Below are 514 nucleotides of genomic sequence, written 5' to 3' on the forward strand. Positions count from 1 at the left end.
TTTGCCATGGGGTTGGGGGGGGGAAAGAGGGGAGGAAAGGGGGGGGACCCCAAAGCAGAGTCCTGCTGCGTGAGCCTCGCAGCGCGGCTTTCTCCTCCCTGCATGAGCACAAAGGGTCCTGTAACTCATTAATTTGGCAACAGTCCTCCACAAATAGGGCTGTCGGAGCAGCTACGCCGATGCCAGCGCCGCTGGAAGATCATTTCAGCGCGAGCCCGGTGCTCGGCGCGCCGGGGCGCGCGATCCCTTTCCTCTCCCTGCCTGCCATAGTAAAGAGTTGTTGTTTACCGGCCGAGGGCCGTGCACGCCTCTGTTTTCCCCCAGGGCCAGGACACGGGGTTGCAGGGGCTGCCACTGCCGAAATCCGCAGCTCGGGGGTCCCCTCGTCCCCCCCAGGACTCTCTCGTCCAGACGTGGAGTCGCACAGCGGGGAACGACGGCGCAGTGAGGAGGGGGTCTGATGCCGCTTAGGGGACCATGACCCTGCGGGACCCGCCAGCCCGGGGTTTGGGCC

The 514-nt window shown here is 65.4% G+C and overlaps 1 protein-coding gene across 1 annotated transcript in view; it reads left to right on the top strand.

Moving 5' to 3' along the window:
* Positions 1-179: 179 nt before the first annotated feature.
* The window catches only part of LOC103921332 (zinc finger protein 271-like), a gene marked incomplete at its 3' end in the record, with an annotated part of 9,377 nt that continues 9,042 nt past the window's right edge, over positions 180-514 (top strand). Inside the window, 2 exon segments of the mRNA XM_009329276.1 lie at positions 180-269; positions 325-444. Of these exon segments, the coding sequence (XP_009327551.1) occupies positions 180-269; positions 325-444 (210 nt within the window).

This window comes from Pygoscelis adeliae, unplaced genomic scaffold (assembly GCF_000699105.1).
Source record: "Pygoscelis adeliae isolate BGI_AS28 unplaced genomic scaffold, ASM69910v1 Scaffold647, whole genome shotgun sequence".
Classification (NCBI taxonomy): Eukaryota; Metazoa; Chordata; class Aves; order Sphenisciformes; family Spheniscidae; genus Pygoscelis; species Pygoscelis adeliae.